This window comes from Drosophila gunungcola, chromosome 3R, assembly GCF_025200985.1.
Source record: "Drosophila gunungcola strain Sukarami chromosome 3R, Dgunungcola_SK_2, whole genome shotgun sequence".
Classification (NCBI taxonomy): domain Eukaryota; kingdom Metazoa; phylum Arthropoda; class Insecta; order Diptera; family Drosophilidae; genus Drosophila; species Drosophila gunungcola.
The window spans coordinates 24,745,041-24,772,780 of record NC_069139.1 but is presented as its reverse complement, the minus strand read 5'-3'; the positions used below and the strand labels follow the sequence as shown (position 1 = coordinate 24,772,780).

At 41.6% G+C, this 27,740-nt stretch overlaps 2 protein-coding genes across 2 annotated transcripts in view; one reads left to right on the top strand and one right to left on the bottom strand.

Moving 5' to 3' along the window:
* Positions 1-27,740, bottom strand: part of LOC128261697 (uncharacterized) — a 78,941-nt gene that overhangs the window by 17,962 nt on the left and 33,239 nt on the right. Inside the window, 6 exon segments of the mRNA XM_052995502.1 lie at positions 1,877-2,000; positions 2,069-2,301; positions 4,175-4,313; positions 4,923-6,976; positions 7,375-7,502; positions 10,432-10,758. Of these exon segments, the coding sequence (XP_052851462.1) occupies positions 1,877-2,000; positions 2,069-2,301; positions 4,175-4,313; positions 4,923-6,976; positions 7,375-7,502; positions 10,432-10,758 (3,005 nt within the window).
* Positions 25,807-27,529, top strand: LOC128261743 (uncharacterized). Its single transcript, XM_052995589.1, has 2 exons — positions 25,807-25,912; positions 25,996-27,529. The coding sequence occupies exon 2, from the start codon at positions 26,033-26,035 to the stop codon at positions 27,494-27,496; it is 1,464 nt and encodes a 487-aa protein (XP_052851549.1). The 5' UTR covers positions 25,807-25,912; positions 25,996-26,032; the 3' UTR covers positions 27,497-27,529.

Sequence of the window (27,740 nt, the reverse complement as noted above, 5' to 3'; positions counted from 1 at the left end):
TTCCCAACAGTTTATTATTGAGTTTGTTAAAAATTAAACATGTACACAATATTAAAACAAATTTAATATTAAAGCATTTAAAATATTTTAATCAGGAGATACTTAAATTAATAGTTAACTTAGCCATCAAACGAGCAGTGAAAGCCTATATTTAATGACAGTCTTTTTATACGATGTTAACAGTTACATATTTATTTTGTTATGAAAGGTATAAGTGTTGAGGTTCCTTCCCGAAGAACATTTTTCTTTATTCGAGCTCGCCACATTCAAAACATTAAATCACATTTTCTGTGTACTCGAAAACCGTTCCCTAGAAGCCAACTGCGAACACTTTTAGGCATTCACAGAGCCAGAGCAGAACCCACATCGGAGCACAAAAGGTGCACGAGACAAGATTAACGCTACAGTTTTGACAGTCCCGCCTTTCCGCTTTGCGGGCCCACCCGGTTTGGTTTGTCCGTGGGCATTAGCAGCAATGGAATCCTGCGAGGCGAAGGCCTCCTCCGCATCTCAAATCCCCACATAGACACACGCTGCGTTGATGGTCACAAAACCAGACTCCCACAAATCGCCAAATTGAAACATAACAAAAGGCGTCCATGTCCCTCTGCCTCTCTGTTCTCGTGAAAATCCTCTGAAAACTCTTCACGCGGGCTCGGCGAAGTGCGTGTGTATGTGGGTGGCGAAATCGATTTATGAGTTGCCAAAAAATTATCCCGCCAGCCCACGGCACCGTTTTTTTATATTTTTTTTTTCGGTTTCGGTCCCGTGGCCCAAAATCTTTTGAACCGCGCCAACTTTGCTCTTAAATTTGGTTTGTCCGTTGTTTGTGGTCATGTCGTCAATAGCTTCGGGGGAAATTTAATTCAAATAGAGAAAGAAAACTCTGTTGCGAGCAAGGCGAAAATTGATGACATACTTTTAGAAGCTGTCGAAAGAAGTGAGCGGGAAAAATGTGTTGCATTCTTTTGGGATCGGCATTTAAAAGCCAATGACCAAGGAATGCGGAAAATTTTATTGACCCCTTAAGAATAACGTTCTAGAAGCTTTCCTAAGAAATTTCAAGTATAAGATTTCATAAAAAGAATCTACATATGTGATAAAAGTTTTAATTGTAGACGAAGTTAGGCATTTTTAATGTGAAAAATGGTTTGTTTTTAAAATCTTGTTTCCCGAAAAATGTACTTTTGAAATAACGTTGTGATTATAGTAGTAAAACTGAATGATCCCCCCATCTTATTTAAATTTGATATACTTTTCAAAGCCAAAATAAGTTTGACAAAAGTTGAAAGACGCATTTTACAAGTTTATTATTTCCTATCGTAGTGCAAGACATCTCTTGGGCAAACAGGCGGGCTTTGACAATGACGGCCAATCCAGGTAGCTTCCACCTTCACTCCCTCAAGGAGCTTAATTAATTGAGCGAAATTAGATGGAGGGCGAAGCCCTTCACAAAGAGTTTGTTAGTCACCCAGGCCACCATCTACACCCACCATCAGCATCAAAAGCAGAATCAGGACAGGCATTAGCATTACCATCACCAAGTTAATTACGCTCCCAAACATACACTTAGCTACACGGATACAACTACATGGTGCACACTGAGATTAAGTCTTGGAACTGAATTCGAGAATTAATTGTTGGGGTTTTGCTTAAAGTTAGACTTTGAGAATGCATATTTTAGTACCTTAAACTGCATATTTTTAAGGACGGTAAATTGAAATTGGTTTCATTTACATCCTTAATGGTTTTTATCTAGAAAATTATTTACTACTGAAACTTATTACCAAACCTCTTGTTAAATTTACATTTAATTTTATTCTTGCTCAAGATTTTTCTCTCAGTGTGTTTTATGGGGACAGCTATTAGCACTAACCTTCTTCGGCTGCTTTCTCCTTTTCCTTGCGACGCTGCAGCACGACCTTCTTGAAGACGACCGCCGCGGCCTCCACTGCATTTTGCAGCTCCTGCTCGCCCAAAGTGCTGGTGTGTGTGGCTTCCTGGGGAACAGAAGAGTTTTTCCACCACTTAAGCCTACTTCTCTCCGGGCCTACGATGCTCTACTCACCGCCGCGCTGTTTGCGTCGTCGCCTTCCTTGGTGGCCGAGGACTCGAGGGACTTGCCGTTGACCGGCTGCTCCGCTCCAGACCCCTGGCCCGATTCCCCTGGGGGATGGTCCTCCTGGCTGGCTGATGCTACTGAGGCGACAGGAATTTCTGTTTTTTTCAGGCGCATGGCTAAATCAGAGTTTCTATGCATAAGCTGTTGATGGAAGGAGTAAATGTGCTGGGGCGTGCTACCTGTGGGGGCGGTTAACGGGAAGGGGTGCAAAGCGTTCATCAATCGGGTGCCGGAACAAGCGCAGCTACTCAAGGTTCTGCCAGGGACCGCAAGAATTAATTAATTAACTTTAAATACATAGTTATTTATGCACAGGCACAAACTACTTTGGGCAGCTGGGATTGCAAATGGGGTTTTCAAATTGGTCTTCTAATCACTATTTAATGTTGAATGGAATAAATTTTTGTGGAAAATAAATGACTTAAATGATTTAGTTAAATGTCACAGAGGAGAGAGATCTTTATAATCACTATTTGATCATTATATGGATTTCTTTTTTGGGTTTTATTAACTATCTATTGGCTTATTAAACTTTGCGAAAAATAAATCTTTTTTATATTGTCAATCATAATAAATCTAGTTTATATAAAACAAGAAAGGAAGCAAACTTCGGCAAGCCGAAGTTTATATACCCTTGCAGCTATTGCAAGAATTAAATATTTTTGAAAACATTAAAATTATGATTTACTTGCGTATATGTCTAAAAACATTGAAGCAATGATGATCTGCAGCTCATTATTAGGTAGTTATTTTATAGAATTTTATTATTTCTATTGGAGCTATAAGATATAGACGTCCTATTTTGATGAAATTTTAACCGTAATTCTGAAATATTTATCCATTACTATATGTCGAAGAACTTATAGAAAAATTTAAAAACACCAAAGTTATAATTTTTTTTATTTACTTTTATGATTGTTCCTATGGGAGCTATATGCTATAGTCGTCCGATTTTGATGAAATTTAAACCATAATTCTGAAATATTTATCCATTACTATACCTCGAAGTACTAAAAAAAAAAATTAAAAAACAGAAAAGCTATAATTTTTTTTCATTTATTTTTATGATTGTTCCTATGGGAGCTATATGCTATAGTCGTCCGATTTTGATGAAATTTAAATCGTAATTCTGAAATATTTAAACATTACTATGTCTCGAAGAACTAAAAAAAAATTAAAAAACAGAAAAGTTATAATTTTTTTTCATTTATTTTTCCGATTGTTCCTATGGGAGCTATATGCTATAGTCATCCGATTTTGATAAAATTTCAATCATAATTCTGAAATATTAAACCATTACTAAATGTCGAAGAACTAAAAAAAAAATTAAAAAACAGCAAAGTTATAATTTTTTTCATTTATTTTTCCGATTGTTCCTATGGGAGCTATATCGCTCTATATCGCTCCGACTTATATACTACCTGCAATAGAAAGACAACTTTTGGGAAAGTTTCATGCAGATAGCTTAAAAACTGAGAGACTAGTTTGCATATAAACGGACGGACAGACGGACAGACGGACGGACAGACGGACATGGCTAGATCGACTCTACTAGTGATGCTGATCAAGAATATATATACTTTATAGGGTCGGAAACGTCTCCTTCACTGCGTTGCAAACTTCTGACTGAAATTATAATACCCTCTGCAAGGGTATAAATATAATAATCGTAAATAACTAAAACATCAAAAATTAAGAAACCTAACTATATTTTCTTTAATTTATATTATATTTTGGGTATATAAAAGCAGGGGTAAATTTTGAATAGTTTGTATTTGCTAGCAATACGTGTGCTTTTATACTTTCTACATAAAATATTTGTTAAGCTAACTACGTCATTTGGTATATATGTATTATATTAAGTTTTTTAGTATATAATAAAAATGTTTGTTTGATGCAAAGATTGAGTATGATATGAAGCAAATCTGGTGAAGATAAATGATAAGTGCTTTAGAAAAACTAGTAATAATTGCGGTCCCTGGGTTCTACGGATGCGTGGGCGCAGAATGCAACCATAGCTACTATCAAAACTAAAAGCTCCTCGGGACTTACCCTCCTCGGCATCGCCAATTCCCGTGCGGCTGTTTCGGCGTCTTGCCTGCGGAATTTTGGAATTGCCTCGTGTTTTGTCCAGGATGTCGGCTAAAGGTCGCGGACTGGGTATCTTCGAGACCTCCGTTTTCTTGGTAGGCTGTAAAAAATATGATATATATTTTATTGACCATTTAGAAAAAGAAAATAATCCATAACAACATTGTACTCGTTACTCGTAGAGTAAAACGATTTATTATATTCCTTGAATAGTATGTAACAGGTAGAAGAAGCGTTTCCTATGAAGTATGTATATACCTGATCCGGATCAAGAGCCGAGTCGATACAGCCATGTCCGTCTGTGTGTCCGTCCTTAAGAACTTTGAAATCTCGGAGACTATAAATGCTAGAGATTTTGGTTAAAACATGCAGGTTCTTCTTTTGCCTACGCATTGCATTTTATTTCAAAATTAGGCCACGCCCACTGTAAAGCCCACAAATCGCGAAAGTCTGTCATGTCATTCTGAGACTCTACCATGTCTACCATAGATAGTTATTATTTGGTCAATAACCATCGACTCATACAAAAATTTCCAAATCGAACTATAATTTAAAAAGTTATTAGAGTTGTGGATAGATGGCGCCACATAAAACCTTGTTATTTTCAGCATATATATACCGAAATTGTCTTGCTTTGTAATGTGTATTTAATAGTCGGGGCACCTTACATTGTTATATCTAGTTTTTTTGCGATTTAAGATCAACCCACCTGCGTGTCTTTTTCGGGGTGCGAAAATGATCGTCGTGTGACCGGCTTGGGTGTGGTCTTGGCTCCCGAATCCTCTGAAACGGAGCGCATCTGCTCTGGCTTCCTTCTCTCGGCGGCATTTCCCTCTGAGCCACCTCCCCCACTGGAGACACCTTCACTGCCGGAGCCCTTGCCACCACTCGCATCCGAGACCTGTGACAGTTGGGCCAGTTCCTCCTGCTGCATCTGCAGTTCCCTGGACTGCCGCCGCCTCAGGCGGTTGTGCATCAGAGGCGTTCGGGGCAGAGCGGCTCCGCCATAGAAGCCCTGAGGGGTGCCCATGTCGGGATAGTAGCCGGGCACATTTCCCGATCCTCCACCTACGCCCAGACCCACGCCGGCGCCACCACCATATCCGGAATCGGCCAGGACGTTCTCGGCACTGTAGATCGGTCGCTGGGAGGAGTTCTGGTAGCTACCATCGTCCGACCCATTGTTGTAGATAATGCGCGGCTCACTGCTGAATCCTGCGTTGTAGTTCCGCTCGTATTGCACCTCGTCGGACTCCAGGAAACTGGTGGCACTGTCTCCAAAATAGTCCACGTACTCCGGACGATTGTCCAGCTCCTCGGTGACATCGGGAAACTGGTGGAACTGCTGCTTGGCCTCCCCGAAAGTCCTCTCCTCCTTCAGGCAATCCTGTCGCACCAGACGACTGGGCGATCGACCGCCAGTCCGCTGTACGGCCGTGGGAATCTCCGGCAGCAGTCGCCTGTTCTCCGGATGCCCCTTGGTGTTCGAGTACTCCTCGTTGCTGTGGCTGCGTACCTTGATCATCTTGGCATGGGGATCGCGCGAGTGATGGATATTCACGCTCTGGCTACTGGAGTACTGCTCACCGCCACCGCCGGCCGTTGTGCTGGCCACACTGCCGCCACTGCCCAGGTCAGTGCCTCCCACCGCGGGCACATGCGGCTGGGAGAGGAACTGCCTCGGATTCGGGACACTGGGGAAGAGGAAGTTCTGCTTGGCCCTCGGCGAAATGGGCATGAATTTGGCAGGCGGCGTTGCGTGCACCGTCAGGGTGTTTCCGCTGCTAAAAGCCTCCGGATTTGGCAGCGTTTGCTGCCGCATAAACTCCGGAGATCGTCGGAACTGCGGCGACGTCTGTCGCTTTGGCGGCGATGTGGGCAGCAGCTTGACATGCTGCTCCGGATTCGGCAGCGTGGCCTGCCGCGTCATTCTCGGCTTGGGCATGGGCCCCACATCCTGCTCATCGCTGGCCATGCTGGAGGCCTGCGACTCGTAGTTCACTGGTGGCGGGGCCACCGTCGAGGGAGGTGCTCCCGTGCTGGGCAACAGCTTGGTGCGATGGTAGTTGCTGGGTGGCTCCGGGAACGAGGTCTGCCGCATGAAGGGCGGATAGCGCTGCTGCTCCCCCGGCGATCTTTCCGGGGAGCGACTGTACAGGCGGTTCGGGGAGGTGGACATGTATATGGCCGGAGTGGGTTGGGCGGGCAGCGTGGATTGGCGCCGCACCTGCAGCCGGTGATGGGTGGGCGTGACCTCTACCTGGGGTTGCTGCTGTTGCTGCTGCTGCTGCTGTGCGTAGTTGTCGCAGTCACCCACTGTCACACCCACACTGATACCCATTCCCGGCATGGTGTTCATGTGGATGACGTCGTCGCTGTTGTAGGCGCTCGGATAGAGCGGACTCTTTTGCAGCTGATGCGGCGATGTGGGCGCCGTTAGGTTCACCGAGTTGTAGTTGGCCAGATTGCCACCGCTTCCGCTGAGAGTGGGGTCGTTGGTGAGGCTGGTCGGAAGCGTCGACTGGCGCAGGACCCGTCGACCCAGCTGCCACTTGCTGCTGGTGGTGGGCGTGGCCGTGCCACTGGCGTACCCTATGCCGTGCGTGGGCCGTGGCTGCGGGGGCAGGTGGTGCTGCTGGTGGTGCTGGTGCAGGGTGGGGTAACTGCCCGCCGACTGGGCCTCAATCAGGTGCTGCTGCTGCGGATAAAGGTTGTCCGCCACCGGCTGCTGCGAGTTTGGGTTATTCGGATCGTCCTCGGGATCTGTGGGGAAAAGTTACGATTAATTCCGAACGTATAAATAGTTCTATACAGGATTTACGATATACCACAATGTACACTCAGAAAACAAAATTCCTGGATTTTAGGAAAAATTGCCTTAATTTAAATTTGAGCCACAAAATTTAGGAAAACGTGATTTAAAACGACATTAATGGCATTTTTGAAACCCTACAAAACAGAGATAATAACTTTATTTTTTAAATTTACTTTTACTTTAAAAAAAAATATATATTTTTGATGTGCCAATGAAAAGACATGTTTTACTCGGCATATATCCTGTTTGATGTCTAACTACCACTACTGATTATTAGGCTGGCCAACATTGCGCCTTAATGGAAAGTAAGTCAAAGTCCCTTGCATTTCTTGCAAGTAATACTCACTTGATATGGTCCAAGAACGTCGGATGCTCTTCCTCAACACATCGCTGGTGGTCAGATGGTCGACGGCACTGCACGAGCCCAGGGCGTAGGCGTCCTTCAGCCACTCGCCGCTGGCCGATTGTATCTCCCTGCAAGAGCAACAACATTGCCACTTTAGAAACCAGAAAACTTCGCCAAACATTTCCCCAACGAAAGTTAGAGACGTCAAACAAGCAACAAGCGCGAGTAAATCGACTCAACGAATTCAACGTCTGTCCGTGCTAGCGACAATTGGCAGACTGGCTGGCTGACTTATTTAAAATACACTGAATGCCGGATTGTCTGTGGCTCAGCAGCAACATGAAACACCAACACACTGAGGCCTCGAGCCAAGGTGTGAGCCATCGGAAGAGTTGAAGCCGGCACACTGCCTTGGGTTCGCATAAATATACTTTTCGGGAAAACTTTGAAAACACAAAAAACCGCAACGGAAAAGTTTGGGGCTCAGACACGAAAGAAATAATTACATATTTAATGAATAAGTCAAACTTCAACCGGAAGTTAGTCCTGTTTATCTTTCTGGCCAATGCTAGCTTTAATGCCATATTTGTCTTTTTTTATAAAGTAAAAAGTTACCCGAAAAAAATTGTAAAAACATGTTTACTAGCAGCTTAAGCTTTCTTGTTTAATTCCAATTTATTTTATTAAAACAATAAAAACATATTTACACACTATTTAGCTCTTAGCTTGTTTTCTTTACTAAAAAATATGTGGGACTAAGTAAATTGTGAAAACATAATTATTTTGCCTTTAAAACATTGTTGCATTCTATTATTCCAGGGAATTATTTTTGCAACAAATGTGAATTAATATTAAAACTTATAAAATTCGCTTGAAATTCCTTATAGGAAATTGCAATTTTGTTAATTCATCCATTAGATTAAAAAGTCCCTTGAAATTTTGTATATATTATTTTTATGAGTAAATCTTGTAATGCTTTTTCACAATAACCAATTTCAATTATTTTTTATTTGAAAAGCAATTTGTTAATAAAAAGGGGACTTAATTATTAACGCATATATATATATATATTTATATTTGTAATTAGGAATGTGCCCATGCATTTGGTAAAATAAGAATTCAATGTCTGACCAAAAATTTATATTTCTTTGGGCAGACAGTGTGCGATTTCAGTCTGACTTGGGGGCGCAGTCAGTCAAGCAATTGAATAAATTCCAGCTGAGAGGCAGACGCAAATGCAGACGCCTTCCACGGAGTGATCGGGTGCCAGGAGGGGCTGGGCCCGCCGAAATCGTCATCGCTGTCATAATTATCCGGCAGCTGCAGCAGACGCGGCCAAATTTGGTGTGCGTCATGCGTGTTGACAGGCGTGAAATCGCAGGCACCTGTAGGCGGCGACCTGCTGGATTCTTGGCCCGGGGAATCTACATTTACCACACGACGCAAGTATCTTATTTGCCCTGCAGCTGCCATCGAGTTGGCCAAGATTTAATTACACAAATGTCTGAGTTTGGCCTTGTGAACTCAATACAGGCATTTCTCGGCTGGGGAGCTGAGCTGAGTTTTTTGGGGCACCGGCTCGCCCATTAACACTGAACCTTTCGAGTGTGGGTCGCCAGTCTCATCAGAGGCAATTGTGTTGTGTTGCTAAATGTTGGCACAAATCGAGCTGATGCTGTGGCAACACAGGGCGTATGTGCAATGTGCGGGGCGGCCAATGTTTGTGCTGGCAAAATGGCTACAGAACACATAGTGCAGCTCATTAAACGGCCCGAACACTTGTTGACAGTTTGCCGTTGGTTGAATGAGCACGTTTGGGCGTCATCTCGGTCTGACATTTTGCCATCCTTTGAGTTGCCTTATTGCGAAGCTATTTAATTCACCACTCAATCCCTTTTTGGGCACAAAAGTTGTGCTTGATTACAAAATCAGTTTCGCAGCTCTAAAAAAAAAGTGTAAGAGAGCAGGGATATCATCAAAGGTACGACACACATGCAAATAGAATTTTAAACAAACTTGCTGTTTACATAGCACGAGTGTGAGTTTAAGCCGCTTTGCATCCCAAAAGGGTAATCAGAAAGTGCAGAGCAAACACAACTAGTCGAAAACAAACCGTTTCCAACATTCAAAACTGCAAGTGCAACCGAAAAATGAACCAAAAATCTGCCGCTTCAGTGTCACCTGATGCCCACGGGCTGTGATGGGTTAAAATGAAAAATAAACAAAAGAACCGCTTCTATCAACTTTCAATGCGCATAAGCCCCTGCATGAAATTAATTTGGGCACATTCAAGCTAGAGATATTTTTCTCTGTCCGCATGCAATTCCATACTTTGATCCAAAGTTCCATCTGCACCACCAGGCTTTGGGTGACAATTTTGACGACACAGAGCAACCAAAAGGGCATGCGAAATTAGATTGCAACGTTGAAAATTGCAGCGTATGCACTACAAAGTCTAACTCTGAAAAAGAAATGGAAAAGCAATTGTGAGCGCACGACATCGGCGCTAGGGTTATACGATGGTAAGCTGGAGCTGAAAATACCCCACGCTACGGCTTTCCTAAGAACTGATTAAAAAAGGAATTTTAAAAAATTTAACCTTTTTACTGACCTTAAGAACGACTATAAATTTTTAATGATTAAATCGAATATTTGGTGGTAAACATCATTTTGTTGTCTTCTTTTGGGCTCAAGTACTGTGAAACTTGATGAAGTATCAATATGGAATAATTAAACAGTGGAATTCCCAATGATTATTTAAATTTAATTTAGTTTGGGTCATTTTAGTATGCCTCCGTTTTGTGGTGTTCTTTAAATTGTATGTCGTAATGGGTGGTTTTACAGACCCTCAAGATACCTTTTACAGGGTATTCCAACACCACAAGGACACAAAGTATTGTTTTGTTGTTTGGCTGAGTTTTCGTGTACGTGAGTTGGATGGTTCGGTTACGTTCAGAGAGTTTGGCAAGTTTTTAGTTGACAATGAAAGTTAGACAGTCATATAGATATAGGGAAAAAGACAGACAGAGACTGAGGGAGAAACTGAGAGACACTTACATTTGCTTGTGGCACACCACGCACACCCAGTCCGTGGTGCGCGATGTGAATTCGCGACAGGCTTTGCACACGCGCAATTTGCAGACACGACAGGGGGCGCCGCGATTGGTGATGCGACCCAATTCGGTGGTGCAACGGGCGCAGTGGCGACTCTGGTCGCTCGTGTGTGCGTTGTGGTTGTTGTGTTGTTCGAGCTGTTGTTGTTGTTGATTGGGCTGCATGGTTGTCTCGTGTTGTTGTTGTTGTGTGGCATCGAATGGCTGCACTCCACCAACGGCCTTAGTCGCACCCTTGCGCCTCAAAGCATACAATTCGGCGCGCAAAAGCCTGTTGTTGTTAAATTTCGGTTGGAGATGTTGTTGATAAAGTTGGAGTCAAAGTGTTGTTGAAAATGTTGTTGTTGTAATGTTCAAAGATGTGGTTACAGTTGCAGTTTTTGTGGTGGGTTTTTGCGTGATCGTTTGTAGTTGTTGAAATTAGTGCGGGTTTGTTGGTGAAATTTATTTGAGATTTTTGTTGTGGAAAATGTATATTGGTGTTGTGGAACTCATTGCAGGGGTATGGGTTTTTGTTGGGTGTACAGTTTTGGCGTGTTTATTGTGATTGTTGTCATTGTTGAAGTTGTTGTTTAAGTTACAAAAGTTGTATTGGTTTTTGGTGTGGGTCGGTTTGGGGGGATTTTGTTTTGATTTCGGTATCGATTTGGTAACATAATTACGTGAGAGACGCATAGACATTTCAGTTAGATTGTTGGTCAAGAAACGAAAACACGTTAAAAAGTTAACATGACATTTTGCGACAGTTAGACAGAAAGAGAGCGAGGGAGAAAGAGAGACAGAGAAAGCGGCAAGCGTGTGTGTTGAATATTCGGGTGTGAGTGTGTGTGAGTGCATGATGTATGTGTAATTGAATGGAAAGAGACAAAGAATAAAAAGAACACACAAAAAGTTGTCATTAGTTGATTTAGTAGCAATTTAATCGATTTTCGAATTGAATTTTGGTTAATTAAGGTTAGTTTGATTGGACAAGGTAACATTTTTCACGTGCGAAACACATTTGTAAGTGAATTAAAGTGATAAGCCATGAGACAGTAAATCAATTTAATTTGTTGCAACAGGATGTGCACGATATTTAAGCTTTATGTAAATTAAAAATATGAATGCAGATAACTTGTTTGACTTATGGAGTTTGAGTATTCCTTGGCGTGGGGAATAAGCGTTCAAAGCGGCTAAATATATGTAAGCTATATGTAGATTGGTAATTATTTTCTTCTTATAATTTGCAAACCCAGTTCAAACTCATACCATAAAATCCCAGAAAACGAATTAGTGAAGTTTAACAAGAGCTCCAACGGAATTAACTCCCACTGACTCTAATTTGATTAATTTCGAACATTACAATGTTGCGTAATTAAATGTCCCTTCCTTGGAACTTAAATTATGCAAATGACCACATGTAGGTGAAATTTGGCTATTCAATTAAATCGGCAATCAACCGTACGTCAAAGCCCGGTTGGCAAATTAAGTTTGAGATCTTTTCATGTCCATACACACGGGATTTTCGGGCATTTCGGGGTATTTGATATCCCTGCTGGTTCTTCTTGAGCCGGTTGCTTAAAATTAACGTGCAGTTGGCAGGCGAGAGCTATAAAACATGGCCGAGAGTTGCTGACACATAAAACAAACACAACACATGGGTGCGTACAGATACGTTCAAGGGAATATCAATAAAACATTTCAATTTTCTAATAAAACCCTTACATCACAAACTGAATTGGAAAGACGAAAAATCATTCAAAGTACTTCATAAAAATGGCAAAAAATTTTCCATTTTTTTTATTACTTTTGCAAATATATAATTTCTATGTAATGGTTATATGAAAGAAACAATTTGAACTAGCACATAAACAGAACTTATGAAATATTTTAGCCATCAACAATTTCAGCTTTATTATCTTGGCCCCAATTGTAGGAAAGTGTGGTGATGTGATGTGTCGGTAAAGGAGTCACGCAGAGCACATAAAAATCCAAACAGGACTTTGGTTCCTGGGTAAATTATGTTGCCAGCAGCACCGGGAACAGCAGTTTTTAATTATAATTTTATCTGCAGCCGAGCATCGGAATTGAAGTGCGTGAAAGCTTTACTAGCGGCACAATGTTAGCAAACGACAAACGTCAGCCACAAAACCTAGTCAAGCGGCCATCAAAATATACATTTAGGGAGCGGAAACGAAACCAAAAACCGAGGCCAAGCCAAAACTGTTGCATACCCTCAGGAACACAAACACAACCAAGGCAGCACTAGAATAGTGAACTAACCACGGACCGCAACCCCGCAGCCAGGGACATGTTTTATTGGCTTGGTTAACGCATAAACTTAACTCCCATCGCCGAACAGCAAGGCACGATGTTTTTTGGCCTCACATCTCTCTCCAGCACACTGGAAAAAAACCTTTGCCCATATATCTCAATCGTAAGTTTCGGGGAAATTCCAACAAATATATGTTGAAACTTTAGTAAAATAAAATGAATATACATTTATTATGAAATCTCTTATTCTTGGGAAGTACAAATATTTTATTTACTCAAGTCAATTTTGCAATATTAGAAAGCACTAAGGCTGAACAAAATGGCTTTTAAAACAGCTTTAATAGGAATAATTTATTATTTTGGTAGAATTTAAAAATAAGTCGAAATAAATTGTTGCAATAAGCAATATGGCAATTTCAGCAGAAGAAGCATCATAAACATGTCGTCCTAAGCAGTATTTAGTTCCAAGAAAAAATATTAAAGCCTCTCAAAAGATTTCGGTAGAAATGTATTTATTAGAAATGTAAGATTATCTTTTAATTAAATGCAAAGGTTTTATTGTCGATACTAATTTAACTGAAATTGTTAATCAATTTGCTCTTGACTTTTGACGTATCACTTTGATATTTTCTATTGCCAAACAAAAAGTCCGGCTTTTGGGGAAACACGGCAGTTTTCCCTGTATCTCAGGGTACTTTTAGTCACCATGTTGTATTTTTCTCACTTTTTCGATTTGAGAAAATTTACGAAAAGAGAAAACGGAAAACTCAGGATTTTTAATATCTATTCTGCATTTTGAATTTCGAATGATACTGACAATATTTTTCTGTGTAGCCTTGCTCGAATTTAATGTGCCATCTGTTGGCATGTCAGGATCGCATATACATTGGGTTAACGCTGTGGCAGTGAGGCGATATGTGTTCGCTGTCGCATGTTCAAGTGCCCAAGTGCTCGTGTAGTAATAGTTGTAGCTACACGACCAGTACGGCTGCGTTATGAATTAATAATCATAATAAGCCATTAGGGCAGGAGCCATAGCCAGAGTCACAGCAGGAGCAGCGGCAGCGGCAGTGGGCTGCCAAAAAGTGCTAACTCTAATGGCCATAAATTCACAGTGACCATGAAAGCGGTGCAAAGACCTGGATAAGCCGACAGCCTGTGTTGGGTGGCGGAACAGTTTTTGGTTAGAATATGATTAAAAACCCTAACATGGCCTAAACAAATAGCGTTAAGCATGTTTCCGAATGTCCCGGCCCCCGATGCGAATCCAATTCTCCGCTCTGTGGGCTTATGCAAATAAGCAACTAATTAAACTGATGTAAATCAGCTGCGTCCTTCGTCCTGGATGTGGGTGGTGTCCTGGATTCGGCCTGTTGGGCGTCTGACCGTTACGGTCAGATCGAACACCTGCTCCGCCGGCAAAAACACCGCAGAGCGATGGCTTATTAGATATCAAAGGAGGGATAACATTTTCAGAGTCCTACCTTTGCGCTTTGATGTTGCCATCGGGCAGCAGACAACTGGCAAATAATTCGCTTCTTTCAGGGCTAAAGCTAATGCAATTGGTCTGGGATTTGGTCTGACTTCAAATACCAAGGATTTTATTTGGCAAATTAAGAGCCAATTTGCATCAAAAAACGTCGAAAGTCTATGCGTTTAGGAGTTGGATCAAAGGGTTTGTTTTATTATTTAGATTATTAAGCAGTGCTTATTAATCTGTTTTTGATCTTATTCGGTTGACCAAACTATTTAAGGTCTGTTCCAAGAAATTTCAAATATATAGCTAGCAAATTTTCAAGAATTTATAACCAGTTTTTGGTTAGTTAGTGCTGACATTTTAATTGCTCTTAGTATGCAGTATACATTTCATAAATTTAAAGTGGCCAGCCATTTCTAAGTTTCGCAGCCGTAGAGAAATTACTCCCTACTTTAACGTCACTTTGGCTTCTCCCTCTAGACTTATCCACTGAAATATGCCATAATTCAAACCATTCCCGACCACAGACAACGCGACCGGTCGTCGGCACCACCGGCTTGTCCATTAGATTTACGATTTTAATGACGCCCTGTGCAGGCGCTGATGTGCCAGAGAATGCGAATATAAATAATTACCAGGCTAAATATGATTTGTCGGGGCTTCTGGAGTGGAGTGGATGCTGTTTGCTGGATGCTGGGGCAAGGACAATGGCCAGTAGCTAGGGCGATGGCCAGATTGCCGTGGGTCTCGCGTTTCCGTTTCAAATTAAAACTTTTTGACAGCGTTGCGGGGCAAAAAAAAAAAAAAATGAACCAAACTTGAGAATGAGTCAACAGCCGGGGGCGTGGCTGTTAAATGTATCGCAGGTGCTTTAAATTTAAGCAGATTCGACCGGTCGAGCACCGGAAATGGCTCGCAATTCGCCATTTGAGCACCTTTTAATTATGCAGTGCACGACAAAATGGCGTCACTCGAGAGGTCTGGGAGGTCTGTGTGGACGTAAGTGCTTGAAAATGTTATTAGTTTTAATTAATTTCAAATGTGTGGGCTAAAACGCGGTAGCAGGCCGGAACACGCAACCAGCGAAAAAAGAACAAACCTTCGTGTTTTATCACAGGCAACGTTTTGCACTTATGCAGTTTGTAAATTATCCTCTTTGTCGGTTGACTTTTTGTTCTTGACTTAAACAACAACGAAACACATGAGCCGCGATCGTGGCCAAATCAAATTAAATGCGAATTTTGTTGAATTTAAAGCACTCGTCGCACACGTGTCGTTTGCTTAATGGGCCAGGACCATAAACCTAAATAAACGTGGCTGCCGCTTGCCTTTTTTCCACACATGTACAAGTATGTGCTCAATTTTTCCAAGAGTTCTTGTGCGGAGGGTAAGGCATCGGATACATACACTTTATTAAATGGTTGGTAGCACCGAAAGGTGTCGAAGGTTTTTTCCAATATATGGTAAGTTTATTGTTTTGTTAACTTTTAAAAGTTTTGCATGTATTTTTTTACTTTTCTCAAATTTTAAGGTTAGTTGATTTGAGTTAAGATGATCAAAATGTTATTTACTTTGTTGGATATTTAATCTCTTTAAACTAAGTATTTTTAAGGAAAATAAAATACGGCGTTAATTAAAATATCTTATATATGAGCTTACCCACATGAAACAAAAGATGAAAGCTTACTCTAATGCCTACATACATAAATCTTTTAAGACATAGTAGTAGAAACGGACGGACGGACAGAAGGGCGGAGAGATCCTAGAGATGCTTATCTAGAATATACTTTATAGGGTCGGGAATGTTTCCTTCAGTGCGTTGCAAACTTCTGACTGAAATTATGATACAAGTGTATAAAAATACAAACTTTTAAACAGGAAACTCAAATAGAGTAAATCCTGTTAAAAAGGGAAAAATTTACAGAGTATTCTGGTTTTGGTTGGCCCACAGCAGCATCCCCTTTCGGGTTGTTAAACTTCGATTTGACACTGATAACCGGGCAAGGGACAGACAAGGGTTTCTTCGGCCCTCAGCTGGGCCCCAGCATTTGCATAATTACAAATCGGGGAGTTAAAGATCCAGAGGAAAGGGATGGGTTGTCACAGCAGCCGAGAACGATGACACCGTCGCAGAGAACAGAAAATGAGGCATATGCGTACTTAATTTCTGTGTTGGCAATGTCTCGAAATTAATAGTTGGTCCCCCCAGCGCCTGGACTTACATTAGCTTATGGATGAATGATGGCTACCAGGACTACAGGCCACAGGCAAGGCATCCTGACAACCCTTGTACTCTCAATTAAGCTAATAAGAAACTAATCATAGTTTCGAAGTGTGAATTGCTGATAAACTTATCTATGAATATATTAAGTGGGCAAATTTGATAACCATTTAGTTTAATAAACTTATATAAACTGTACACGGATAAATGCACCGTCTTTAGTGGCCGTTCATAACAACTTATGTTTTTTGCTGTGTAGCTAAGAGACTGACTTTACACGGGCGTATGCGCAATATTCATGAGCTGCATTACGCATACGCCAGGTGTGCAGCGAGTGCCAATCCCAGATAATGTTAATGTCAACATGCATAATGAAGTCGGTGCAGGACTCGCAATACCTGACAATTTCTGCATAATTCAGTAAATAAAGCGCTTAAAGACCGATGTCAAGGGAACAACGAGACATGGATGCCCCATAAATTTTGTGCCATAACATATTTTGATTGCCCCCCATTTCGCACGCCATTCCTGCCACAAAAAGACAATAAAACCGCGAGCTCCAAGATAAAACCAAGCCATGTGCCGCAAAAAATAGCTCAGGGCCAAACAGACGATACACAAATAGACCGCGGAGATGAAAGAGCTGGCTTCAGATTCTGCTTTCCTGCCCGCTGGGCTGCGAGGTTGTCCCATTTGTCACATCTCTGACAGTTTCCAAAAGCGTTGGCCAAGTGGTGAACTAGAAAAGTGTGTCACTGTTTTTTCCGAAAGTAAACCTGCACGATTTATGGCCGAATTATCGCCCGAAAATCCACTTTCGTAATGCCACTGAAATTGCCAAACATTTATTACTTAATAAACGCAGCCAGAACAGCTAGTAGTCTGCGAATGGGCAAATGAAATTGAAAAAGCCGCAGACGGAAGAATGAAAACTTTTGCGTTAAGGGCTTAGGAGGGGCTTTCGCCCCAAAAATGATGTTCGAGTTTTTTTCGCAGCAGTTAGCTTTCGTTGTTGCCTCTTTTTACAGCTCTTAACTGAGCCATTCGTGCGTTAAATTATAGCCAAAAGACTTTTGGGGCCTTTGGACCGACCGTCGTCAGCTGCCTGTTGCTGCTCTCTGTGCTTTCCGAGATTTCCTCCAGTGCCAAATCAAACAAATCGCCAATTTGTACTTTCATTTACTTTCCTGCGCGCTCAACGATGAACAGCGAAAACAAAACACAAAACAAGAGTTGGGGTAGGAGAGTCATAGCAATGGCGCACCGGAAATCGCATGGCTGCCATTTTAAGCACCGGCTAAATAACAGTTAATCGACGCATCGCCTGTCAGCGTTGTCATCGTCGCCATGATTGCTGCCTTTGTTGCCCTCTGTTTGCTGTTATTCTTGGTCTTCACTCACTGTTGACCATTGTCTGCTATTCCGTTTTGGCCTGTTTGCCCGACTATTTGTTTATTTTCTTTGGCTTTCCAGCAAGCGCGCCCTTTTCGCGAAAAAAAGGGTGAAAAAAATGTTTTTTAATTGGCGATTGGGGTGCCTAATTGGCCGGACCATCGCCATTGTCCTCAATGGCCGGTCCAAGCGCATAATTTAGCTTTAAATTATGATTAAATAGTCCCTAGACGGCACTGCATCGATAAACTGAAAAATTGGTTGGGGAAAATGAAAGCTTTAAAGGAAAAAGAGTTACTTTGAAATATATGGAAGCGCTTACGAGTCGTTATTTTTTTTGGAGTGGTCCCAAAACTCGTTTCTTTTTTTCAAAATACCATTTATAAATTGAACCTAATTTATTATCGTTTGTTATTTTTTGTTTAAAATAGTTTCTATTCTCATATTTATAATAGAATATAAGCAACAAGGCATACCATTTTCCAAAATGTATATAATTCTTTTAAATTCCTTTAAACGTTTAAAAACATTTTTGTATTATAGTTTAGAGGTAGTTTAAATGAGGGTCTATCGCCTTGAAAATCTGATATCTTAGGTATCTCAATCAAAGGTGACCTATTTCCACTTTGTAACTGATATTTCAACAATTTGTTGTCGCACAATTTCACTGTCCATTGTCGGCGCTCATTATCCTAATGAAATGTAGCCATCAATCATGGAACCTAGGACAGGATAGAAAATGTACCCGAAAAGCGTAATACCCCATATGTGACTAGCATGGAGAATTTACTACCAATCTAATGAAACACGATTTCTGTTTCTTTTCAATAAGCAATCAAGTGAGCCACACATGGCCGAATTGCGCGATGAAGATTATATATATATGCGTGAGTCTATTGGCGTTATTCTCTCCAGAAACTCCGAAAATATTCCTATATAAAAAATGCCATGCATGTCGCATGTCCTGAATGCCGGATAATGTTCTATGACAGCCGCGTGTTCAACGAATTTCAATATTTTCATTTATGACCTCCGCCTCTGTTGCTCGGGGTGTTGAGTTTTTCTTTATGTTGGCCTTTATTTGGCGCATGTGCGAAAACAACAACATAGAAAAGCTGGAAAAATGAAAGCCTGCATTGTTGGACATATTTCGTGATTAATATTTGATAAGTCCCACATGTAAACTAAACAAAATCAATATCAGGTAACTGACTCAGTGACCGGTAAGGGGGAGAAATGGGACAATATTCAGCTTTATAGCATGGGGGCAAACATTGAAACGGAGCTGGACTTCGGTCAGCTTGGGCGAACGGGAAATACTTCACTCAACCCACTCGATGTGTTAATATTCAAATCGGAACCACTGAAAGGATGTCGAGAATTTCGAATTCATAGATATGGCAGTCACGTAACTTGACTCAAGTTTCGAGTTTGTTTCCAAGAATTCGACTTATTGACAGACGCGCCGAAAGTTATGAAAACATTAAAGGAACGCCCCAAATTGCTTTTGCTGGTTGGGGATTTTGTTTTCAGGCAAAAAAGGTTTTCAGCTTCGACCAAAATTATAGTACAACGTAAAAGGGAAAAAGATATACGAAATACGAAAACGAAACAAAATTGCTAAACACTTAGTCAAATGAAGCTGCGACTGCGACCCGGTCGCATTTTCCGGACGAAAGCTTCGCAAAATTTGCTTCTTCTCGTATAAAATTATAAATTTATGGCTGGCGTCTGCACAAAAATAAATATAAATAAAATGAGTAACGAGGCTGGGCACGGCAGGGTAATAAAATGCCCGAACTGGCCAGCTGGAAACGGTTGACTAACTGCCGGGCAGAGGAGAAAAGAAATAAAATGCCCGTAAAAAGCCGCCAAAATAGTTGACTTTACACTCACTGCTTTTCATCTAAAGGCGTGCTTAAAGTGCTTTTCGCTTTGAATTCGAGTTTAAGCTTCGTGGAAAAAAGCTTGGCATTGTACCAGTATATTATTTTAAGATGTGTTATTGTCATTTTTGTAGCTCTTAATAAATTGTATATATAATATAATTGTCCATTTTTCCACTTTCATATGCACTTACATTTCATAAACATTTTTTTTTTCTGTTTTTTCAATTAGCATTAATTTACAAACCATATTAAAACAAACAATTATATAATTTCAAATATAATTATAATATTTACCCACTAATCTTACAGCTTAAATAATACTTTTTATAAGAAAACCTTTTCACTGTGTCATCCGGTCAATCAAAATAAATCCACACATTTGAGCAGTAAGTGCGAATTAACCCTCTCAAGTTGTCTATCTTTCGCAATATCAGTCCGCGTGACCTTTGCAGCCCGGATAGCCCCACACCCATTTAGTGTTCCCATTGGAACCCACTGCAGACGGAGTCAACGGCTAACCGTAAATAAAGTCGACTCAAGAGCTACGTGCCGCCGACGACAAATTGTACGTGCGTAAATTGGCTGCCTGCCAAAAAGGTTGTTGACTTATGGCCAAAAGCCCGCTCGCCGGCTCACCAATTTGGCCAGCCAAGTGCCGTTGGCTGGCGTTACTTGACGTCTTCCGTTTTGGCCAACACTTCACCTTCGTCTGCCACTCCAACACCCCTCCTCTGGACCATTTCCTCCCAACGAGCGTGACAATGTTCAATTCATAGCCGGCCATTCAGAATTTTAAGTAATTGAAGGCAACGTACACGCTAACTAGCCAACAATTCCGCTTAATTATGTAATGTCCAGACGATTTATGACCCAGTCTCGCAAGGCACGAGGGAAAATGGATTTGCATTTTCACGCTTTTCATCAAATTAGTTGGCCAGAAATTCAGGCCAAAAGTTTGACAGTCAAAAGTAACTTGACAGTTGAATTTTGAGAGGGATGTTAAAATAAGAAAAGTTTTTGAAAACATAATCTACAGGGTTAGCAATAATGAAACTTATTGTATTTTAAATAAAAGTTATTTATCAGAATTTGCTAAAAACTAATTCTATAATTTGGAATTCACACATTTTTTACAAACAAAAATTTACAAATTTAACTTAAGTTTTTCAAGCATTACTACGTAATTAAGTTAATCACATCATCTAGCTGAAAAGTGCTTTTGTACTTTCAGAATAAAGTGCACACTTCGGAATTTATTTGTTTTGCCCTAAAAATACAAACGAAAGCACACTCATAAATTTCAATTTGTGTTGTTAGTTCAAACCAAGTACCAGACCTTTTGCACGTTTTATTTATAATCTTGGCCAAACTCTAAATCTGGCAAACTCCGCCGGTGACTCAGCGCTTTGGCTTGGGTGGGCACACTGCCCGATTTTTATTTATGTATATACTGGTACATATATCGCTCGAGTAGTTGGCTGTTAATTCCGCACATGCGGCACACAAGCCGCATTTTTACTTTTGGCTTATGTCTCCACTTTGGCTGGCTATAAAATTTATGACAACCAACTTAATTCAATTTCAGCCATGTGTCAATCAACAGCTGCATTTAAGTGGAAAGTTATGTGCAGCCAATCGATCCACGGACAGGCTGTTCCATTTTATTTTGACATATTTGTTCTGCCATAAAACATTATTTATATGTTTCGTTAACAACACCTTTGTATAAATGCCGCTTGCAGTTGAAATAAATGTTTAATTTTTAATTAGTAAATTAGAATTATTGACACAAATGAATTTTACTTTTTTATAAGCAGGGCGTTGCTATCTTTTTGAGAACTTCTTTGAATTGAACCTTTCATTTTTTCCAAGGCATTTATTGGTGCGGCAAGTTTATATGCCAGTTGTCCATTGTCAATCGGCATTTAATTAAAAGCGGTGTCAATCTGCAGTCGAGCAGTGAATTATATGCCCCTTGTCAGCCATAATTGAGCTCGGCGCTGCACCTGTTGAGGCCAATTTCCAATCTAGCAACAGTTTGGCCAACTGCCAGCAAAACCCGTCGAAAGCAACCTGACCTGCATGTGTCAAAGGATCTTCAGAATGCCGGAGCATGTGATTCCGTCGCTCCGATGGCAAAGGCCACTCGGTGCAACAGGCAAATCATGTTTCCATGCCCCATGTGGCTCGAGGAACGTGCTCGGGTTCGTGAGCTCGGACAAGTGAATGCTGGGCATTAAAAATTGATTGTGATGGAAATGACAAACGCCACATTCAGACCCCCACATCTTCGTGGAGAAATAAATGTATATATATTCTGTCTCATGGAATTTAATCTAATTCCAGAGAGTTGAGTGCAATAATGTTGTTAATTTAAAGATATTTTAATAGATCAGTTTGTAGATCAAGAATTAAAAGTGTATCAGTTATATAATTGGGATAATCTTAACAGTATTTCTTATATTCCAAACCAAGTTTGGGTAAACTATTTTTTCTTTGTGCACACGAATCCACAGCCCACACACGCCACCACAAATGAAAGTGTATCAATTTTATTTGCCATTCGGTAATGCCAAAATGTGGCTGTTGGGCTCGATGAAGCGACAGCAACATAACTCGGAGCAACAAAGAAAGCGAGCGATTTGGCAAAATCCACAAGGAAACAAATACCCTGACATTGCCCCCGTCAATTTGCATTTTGCGGGGAGTTTTCTCCCCGTTGTGTGGATGACGAATGTGCGTGCGATTGGCATCGCATTTGCTGTTTCCATTGCCATTACCCATACGCAGTGTGGTCCCCGAAAAACAAGGGGAGCGTGATGGCGGCAGGGCGGACCGGTAATTGGAAAATCATCCATTACAACCGGCTAATGGAAACTCGGTGAAATTGTCGCTAAATTCGATTAAGTGTGTAAGCATCGAGACTTTGATATCAATGAAATGCTGCCACCCATCCGCCAGCCCAACTCCTCTGGCCCCAAAATCCACATGTTTGGATCACTGTTTTGGGTTTGACTGATTGCCTCGTTTGGCCTTTTTGCGCCCCACTCTGGTTTATGGCCACCGTCACAGTCAGTCCACGCATAATTATGTAACTCAATTTGGTTGTGGGCCGGGTGAAAGGCCATTATTTATAAACACAATTTAATTAAAATTCATTGTGTGACTTGAACCAGAAACGGGCACAGAAGTATAACGTTAGCATTCAAGCCACCCAACGAAAGTGATTATTTCTGATTTAAAGGAAGCATAGATTTTCCGATTAAGGAGGTTTCTAGTAAATAAGTGCTTTGCTATTCTTCTTAAGTACAAAATTTTACCATTTATTCTACGAACACTTAGTGACTTTTTTAATTTTCTAAATAAGACTTTCTAGCAATGCAATTTTTTATAAAAAGGAAAAGGTAATTCCCTAGCAGGATTTATTAAATTTTTTGAGTTACAGTTTGGTGCTTCCTTTTAATTAAAATACACAAGAATGAAATAAGAAACTTATATTTTTACTTTTTAAAAATTACCAATCGATCCTTTTGTCGAATTATAAGCTGTACAACTTTTTCTTACATTTTCCATTTCAATAAAGTACAAAATCATTCTCCGGTTGTTTCTCTTATTTTCCAACCAGTAAAACAGACATTCAAATAAGCTTCACTTTCGGTATCAAAAAATCCTTTGCCTACAAAACCCCTTTGTAAAATGTCATTATGTTAACCCTGAATGGCAAATTGATATTTTCATTTTCAATAAGATATTAACCCGACCTCAGGTCATGTCCCCCAAGTGAACCGTCAGTTTGTTTGTGTGGAAATTATATGAAAATTGCACTTGAAACTTTGTCTTAAGCTGGCTGCCACTTGCAGTTGAAAGTTTTTCCATATTGCTGCCGCCCTGAGCCTTTTATTTTCCCAGTCACTGGCAGCATTTCTGAATTTATTGATTGCCCCGTCTAAAGTTACGGTGAAGTTTCAATTTGAAATGGAATCAAAGTCAAAGTATATAAATAAAATAAAATCAACTGCACAAGGCCCTCTTTCAAGTGACTTGGTCTAAGGGGTCAGTGGAATACGAATATATATGTGGTGCCTGGCGATTCAAGCGCTTTTCTATTGTGTGCATTCCTCACTTGTCAGAAATTCCGGGTCAACAAATAGGGAAAAGCTTGCTTTTGCTTGAAAAGAGTTCCTCGAACTTGTAAATATCAAAGGAGGGCCAAGATATATAGTTTTAAATTCTAAGTAAAAATTACTTTACGGAAGTGCAATGCATTTAGAAATGCGTGCTTAACAACGGTACCATTGTGGCATTACACTCAAATATGTTTTTTAAATTGTTGCCAATTCAGAAATTTGATTTAAAATCAATAAATGAGTAGCAACCAGTTCCCGCATGAGGTGTTTATAGCATTTGCATTTCAGAAATTTAATACTTTAAAGATTAAATATCATAGAAAAGCCACATTAAAGTTCGTTGAACCAAACGAGGCGAGTTTCTCCCCAAAGTTGGCTTGATTAATTGACGATGACCCAGCCAAAGGCTGAGCTTCCGTGCGAGTGGCAGATATACTTATTAAACCAATTAAGGTAAGCACAATGCTTTCTACTGTCCGGCCAGTCCACTATTTCTGCTGTCTCATAGGGACGGACCACCACTTTCCATCATCCATTCAACATAGAGTGCAATAATGATTATCATGTAATGCCAGACGCGTTCGATTCGAATAACAAACAAACAAACAAAAACTCAACAGCAGCTGCAGTGGTTAAAGAAAAACCGAATGCAACATTAGCCACAGCAACAAATTAACATTTTTCAAAACTTTAAAGCCCGACATGCGTTGACACTTTTGGGAAAATTGCGTACAATTTCAAATGCAGGCACAAAACTTTACGCGTAATTACGACTAATGGGTAAAAAAGGAGAAAAATAAATGGCAAATGGACGGGGGACTGAAAATAAAACAAACCGCTGGCAAATCGTATTCGCTGCGCCGTTGACAGTTGTAAAATGGAAAGGTTATCCGGACTCTGGCCGGCAAAAAGCAGGAACAGCAACAAATGCGTGGAGGAAAGTGCCTTCGGAAGCTGCAGCTGCTACTGGAGCTACTCATCATCATCCTCCTCCTCCGCCACCAACTCCTCTAAAAAGCTTCTGTCGTGGACAGTGACTGATGGTCTGGGAGCTCCGCTGTTTCTGCCTTCGATGATTACGATGACGATGATGAAGACGGCGATGACAGGGCAGCATTTAGCCAGCGCTCAGCAGTTAGATAACTATATATAAATTATAGAAGCCAGACGATAAAGATGGTCGACAGATCGGTCTAGAACTTTTTCCTCAGCACTCAGAGAAAGATATTTCAATTTTTCTTAAATTTTGTTCAGCTTTATATCATAATTGGATTTTTTCAGGGTTCGTAAAAACCACTCATTTTTAATAAATCTCAGTACTGCTTGTTTATTCCTCATAATTTTCAGTATTTACTTCTTTTGAGGGATTATTTGGTAGAGAAAAAGTAAATTCATTTGGTCATTGATAGCTAGCCAATTACACCAATCTCATTTCCCCACTAACCGTTTTAAATGCATGCAAAATATGGCTTTTATTGAAATTCAATCGATTAGCCGGTATGGGGCTTGAAATACAAATTCGTATGCAAATGTACAGGAACTTACAACCAATAGTTCCTCGCAAGGGGAATGCACTTGAGAGCTACTTTGACGCACATGCCCCATTAAGCCCCCGTAGAGCATGTGGCTCCCAATGCGGCGTTGCAGAGAGATCTCATGGCCTCATGACCCAAAGCCACTCAAATATGCTAATCCAGTGGAAGTCCACAAAATCTCCTACGGCCCACATTTGAGTGCATGTTTCCAAGCTTCAGTAAAAGTAGTTGCATAAAGCTACAATGCCTTCCGAGAATCGAGGGAAGAAAGTAATTACGAATAGCTGCAACACAGGTTTTAAGTTCCAGGGAAATCGATAAAATCGAGTATGAACTTTTTGCAATCATGGACCAATTGAACTAAATTGTTTTTAAATCTTTTTTTGATTTAATGTAACCACCTTTAAATACTTAAATTAGACATGCTGTCTTACAGACCTATTTATCCTTACGAAAACTGTCGTTAAAATAAAAACTGTCAATTTTCTCGTGAACTTTGAATCGGCTTAGTTGGTGAGCACGTTTCTTTAGGTTAGTAACACACAACAAGACTTCAAGTACAGATAACACGAATAAAATCAACTAAGAAACTTCGAATATTTTGTTCTCTGCAGATTTTTTTTGTGAGTAGTAAACTTGCCCTGAATCGCGATGCATGCTCACCACTCGGAGAAGGAGCGCGTTGTCTACGGCGTGTGGGACAATCCGGGTGTCTCGATCTTTGCCACCGCGGCCCAGGAGCCCGTTCCCAACATGCTTTCCCACCTTAAGCCCCTGCCCAAAGGCGACGACTGTGACCTGGACAAGGATGCCTGCCGCCTGATGTCGCAGTCCTCGGTGGCGGAGAACTCGCTGTTCCGGCTGGTCAAGTTCCAGGTGGAGGAAGTGGCCGCCGAGCGCAACAACAATAAGCATCCTCGCCAGAGTCAGGAACGAACCGATAGCGACATTACCCTCGGACTGGCGAGCGAACTGGCCCGCCAGCAGGTAGAGGCCAGCAGATGCCTTCAACTGCACCGCAATGTGCCCAGTTTGAGGGATCTCGAGATGGAGGTGGCCCGGGCTCACACCGCCCTGTCGGTGAAGACCAAAATCATGACCAATGTCAAGCAAACGCTGGAGGATCGGCAGCGGGAACGGGTCGAGGCTCTGGCGCAGCAGCGTGCTGTCGAACAGGAGCAGCTGGAGGAGAAGAGGAGAAGGGTGCAGAAGGCGGCTGCCTTTCGCCGGGACCTAATGACCCAGATCTCAGAGGCACGGACCCAGCGCCTGAAGAATCAGCAGCAGGCCATCGAGGCGGGGCGCCTGGAGCTGCGCGAATGCAGGACCAAGATTGAGCAGGATAACCTCAAGGAGGCAATCAACAAGAGGGAGCAGCGCAAGGTGCTCCTCGAGTCCCTGGACCAATCGGCAGCCATGCTGAGGCAGACTCGCGAGGCCTACTCCCAGGCCCAGAGGAATAAGCCCGAAAGAGGAATCCTAGACGCCCTGGGACCCGTAACGGCGGCCTATGTGTCCAAAACGAGGAAGCGACACCTGGCCGCAATCGAGGCGAGGGACATAAACGCCGCTCGACTGGGCTTCCAGCTCAGCCAGATCAGGCACGATCTGGAGTCCCGCGACCAGCTGATCACCAATCTTCTGATCCGCGAATTCAAGGCCAAGGAGAACGCCATGGTTCTGGAGCAGGCCAGGACCAAAATGGCCAGGAAGGTTGAGATCCGCGAACAGCTGCTAAGCCAGCGCGAGGAGCAGAAGTTCTTCCGGGACAAGGCCGTGCAGGATGCCCTCTTCAAGCCGAAGGATCCCATGTGCTTCGGGGAGCGACAGTACCGAATGCAGGTGGCCCAGCGTGAGAACACCCGGAATCTGGACGTTCAGTGCTACAAGGACATGGCCGATATGGTAGTGGAGGGCAAGCGGCGCAGGATTGCCGCCGCACAGGAAGTGCGCGACATCGTCCAGGCGGTGGACGATGTACAGACTCGCCAGGACGAGTTCGTGGCCTCGGAGCGGATGAAGCTGCTCTCCAAGCAGCCGGCCGAAGTCCTCTCCGCACTCAAGAAATCCATCCTCACCGAGGAGGAGATCAAGACCTTTAATCTAAAGAAGTGATCAGTTTACCAAATACAAATTCCTTTACATTGGTCAGCTCATTGGACTTTTAATACTTGTAAGAACTGTTTTACATTTCTTGAACCCAGAATTTTTTAAAAATATCAAAAGTCATCTTCGTTAATCAGCTTTTGGGTTAAGATTTTGTGGTAAAAGGATGAAAATATGTTAAGCTAAATCGGAGTAGTACCCAGACTGTTCTTAAAATCTTCGAAAATGTAAGCTCGAGAAATGCATTATTTTC

Bases quoted from the DNA above. Each gene is read 5' to 3' on its own strand.
- LOC128261743 (XM_052995589.1), top strand. From the start codon at position 26,033: ATGCATGCTCACCACTCGGAGAAGGAGCGCGTTGTCTACGGCGTGTGG.